Source organism: Neophocaena asiaeorientalis, unplaced genomic scaffold (genome assembly GCF_003031525.2).
Source record: "Neophocaena asiaeorientalis asiaeorientalis breed wild unplaced genomic scaffold, Neophocaena_asiaeorientalis_V1.1 scaffold179, whole genome shotgun sequence".
Lineage (NCBI taxonomy): Eukaryota > Metazoa > Chordata > Mammalia > Artiodactyla > Phocoenidae > Neophocaena > Neophocaena asiaeorientalis.
In genome coordinates this window covers 442938-445465 of record NW_020172775.1, presented here as the reverse complement: position 1 = coordinate 445465, position 2528 = coordinate 442938, and the positions used below count along the sequence as shown (strand labels likewise).

The following is a 2528-nucleotide window of genomic DNA, read 5'->3' as shown; positions in this document are numbered from 1 at the left end:
TTGATCAAGCTGTTCTCGCTGAAGCAGCAGAAGAAGGAGGAGGAGTCGGCGGGCGGCACCAAGGGCAGCAGCAAGAAGGCGTCGGCGGCGCAGCTGCGGATCCAGAAGGGTAAGGAGTCGGGATGGGGGTGGAGGTCGGAGGTCAGGGCCTGGCTTGGGGTAATGCGGTCGCCAGGGGTCAGAGGTGTCAGAAATGGGGGGGCCGCGGATGTGGGGATCGGAGATCAGGGCCTGGGGATTGAGGGATCAGGGGTGGAGTAATAGTCACTGAAGTGGTCAGAGATGCGGGGCCGAGGATGGGGCACTGAAGGTATTTGGAAAGCCAGATGTCTGATATTAGGGACTGAGAATCTGAGGGTGGCAGTGTAGTGGGGGGACCGGGAACTCGAGAGTCTGCGGGGTCAGACGGGAACCTGGGTGAAAGGCAGAGGAGATATGGATAGTGGGGGCCGAGGATTGAGGATCCGAGTGGGAGATTTAGTGTCTTATGCTGGGGTCAGTGGGAATCAGAGTCAGGCGTGGTGAAGTACGTTCTGGGGCCTGGGTTTCGTGAGTCTGGGGGGGGGCGTCACATGGCAATTTGGGGTTTAGGGTGACAGGAGGAGGAGGGAGGGACAGTGGGTGCCAGAGATTAGAGATAGGAGTAGAGTTGGGTTTAGACCATGGTGCTGGAGATGCTGGAAATCTTATAGTCAGAACAGTGTAAGGTAGGAGGGCTGGGAACTAACAGATCTGGAGGTCAGATGGGAACCTGGGTTTGGGATGATAGGCAGAAAGAGGAGTATATGGATCGTGGGGACCAGGGATTGGTGGGGGGATGATTTAGGGTGTGGAGGGGGAATAAGGTCTTTGAGTTTGGGCCGATAATTGGGGACTCCTCTAGAAGGTGGGGGTTATGGCCAGGGATCCTGGGTGTGGGGTAGTCAGAGGCTCTTGGAGGGCACAGGGGAGTGGGGGCATTTAGGAGCTGGGTTGCGGGGGGACCCAGCTATTGGGTGCTGGGACTTAGGGCTGTGGATTCAGAAGAGTTGGAACTTACCCTGGGCCAGGAGCTCAAGCACAGTCACAATTGAACATGTGTGTTTGTGGTGTTCTGTAGATCCAGAAGAGCCTGCCTGGAGACTGGGGAGCAGAAAGAGCAGGGAGAGGGTTGGGGATGTGTCCCACTGCCCAGGACACAGCTGGGGTCCTGGAGGAGGCTATAGAGGCTCTGCTGGCACCTGCACCTGCTCTGAACACCCTCCTCTCTCTCTTCCTTTCTCTCTGTTTCCCTTTTCTGCTGTGAAAACCTAGACATAAACGAGCTGAATCTGCCCAAGACGTGCGACATCAGCTTCTCAGATCCAGACGACCTCCTCAACTTCAAGCTGGTTATCTGTCCTGATGAGGTGAGGGCACACTCAGCTGGACTCCCAGGCACGGCGGGTGGCCCCACCTCAAGTAGGGATACCTGGTTCACCTGCCAGGCCTTGCTGGATGGGATCCCAACTCCTCTTTCCTTCCTTCACAGGGCTTCTACAAGAGCGGGAAGTTTGTGTTCAGTTTTAAGGTGAGTCTCGGTGGGCCGGGGTGGCTCCCTGGGCTGAGGAAGCAACAGCTGAGGCCCCGGCCAGGCACTGCTGGGGCATCTATCCACCTCCCCTCTCTTTTCCTGGAGCCAGGTGGGCCAGGGTTACCCGCATGACCCCCCCAAGGTGAAGTGTGAGACGATGGTTTATCACCCCAACATTGACCTCGAGGGCAACGTCTGCCTCAACATTCTCAGGTGAGGGCACTAGCCCTCCACAGCTCTCCCCAGCCCTGCCTGCCAGGCACCCTTCATGGCCTTGCACTACACCAGTCTCTGTCCATTCCTTACCCCTTGTGGTGTGTGTTCCTCTGTCTCTTCATCTCCACGTTTTCTTCCTCGTGGCTTGACCTTGGCTTTCTCCATGGTCTGTCCTTCTCTGCACCCTCCTGCTAGCTTCTCCCATCCGCACTGTCCCGTGCCCTGGGCCTGATCTGTCCGGTCCCAGCAGGGCCTCTGGCGGCTTCCCACTCACCAGCCCCTGATCGTGATGTTCTCTGCCCACAGAGAGGACTGGAAGCCAGTCCTTACGATAAACTCCATAATTTATGGCCTGCAGTATCTCTTCTTGGTGAGTAGGGGCGGGGGCGCTGGGGCTGGGGGAGGTTGGACTTCTGCCCCTTGGGCTTGTTGACCCCCACCCATACCGGCCACAGGAGCCCAACCCTGAAGACCCACTGAACAAGGAAGCCGCCGAGGTCCTGCAGAACAACCGGAGGCTGTTTGAGCAGAACGTGCAGCGCTCCATGCGGGGTGGCTATATTGGCTCCACCTACTTCGAGCGCTGCCTGAAATAGGGTTGGCGCATACCCACCCCTGCCAGGGCCACCAGCCCCGGCGTCCCCTGCAAATATTTATTGGGGGCCACAGGTGGGGGGGGGCATGGGGCAGCCAGTGGGGGAATCCCATGCCCTGACCTGCCACCCCTCCCTGCCACCCGCTCCTAGTTTTTTTTTTTTTT

At 58.2% G+C, this 2528-nt stretch overlaps 1 protein-coding gene across 1 annotated transcript; it reads left to right on the top strand.

Moving 5' to 3' along the window:
* Positions 1-2522, top strand: UBE2M (ubiquitin conjugating enzyme E2 M; the record flags this gene model as incomplete). Its single annotated transcript, XM_024740917.1, has 6 exons — positions 1-109; positions 1294-1388; positions 1511-1549; positions 1662-1765; positions 2075-2138; positions 2224-2522. Coding segments are annotated over 6 exons (552 nt in total), but the record flags the coding sequence as incomplete, so codon positions are not given.
* Between the last annotated feature and the right edge of the window lie 6 nt (positions 2523-2528).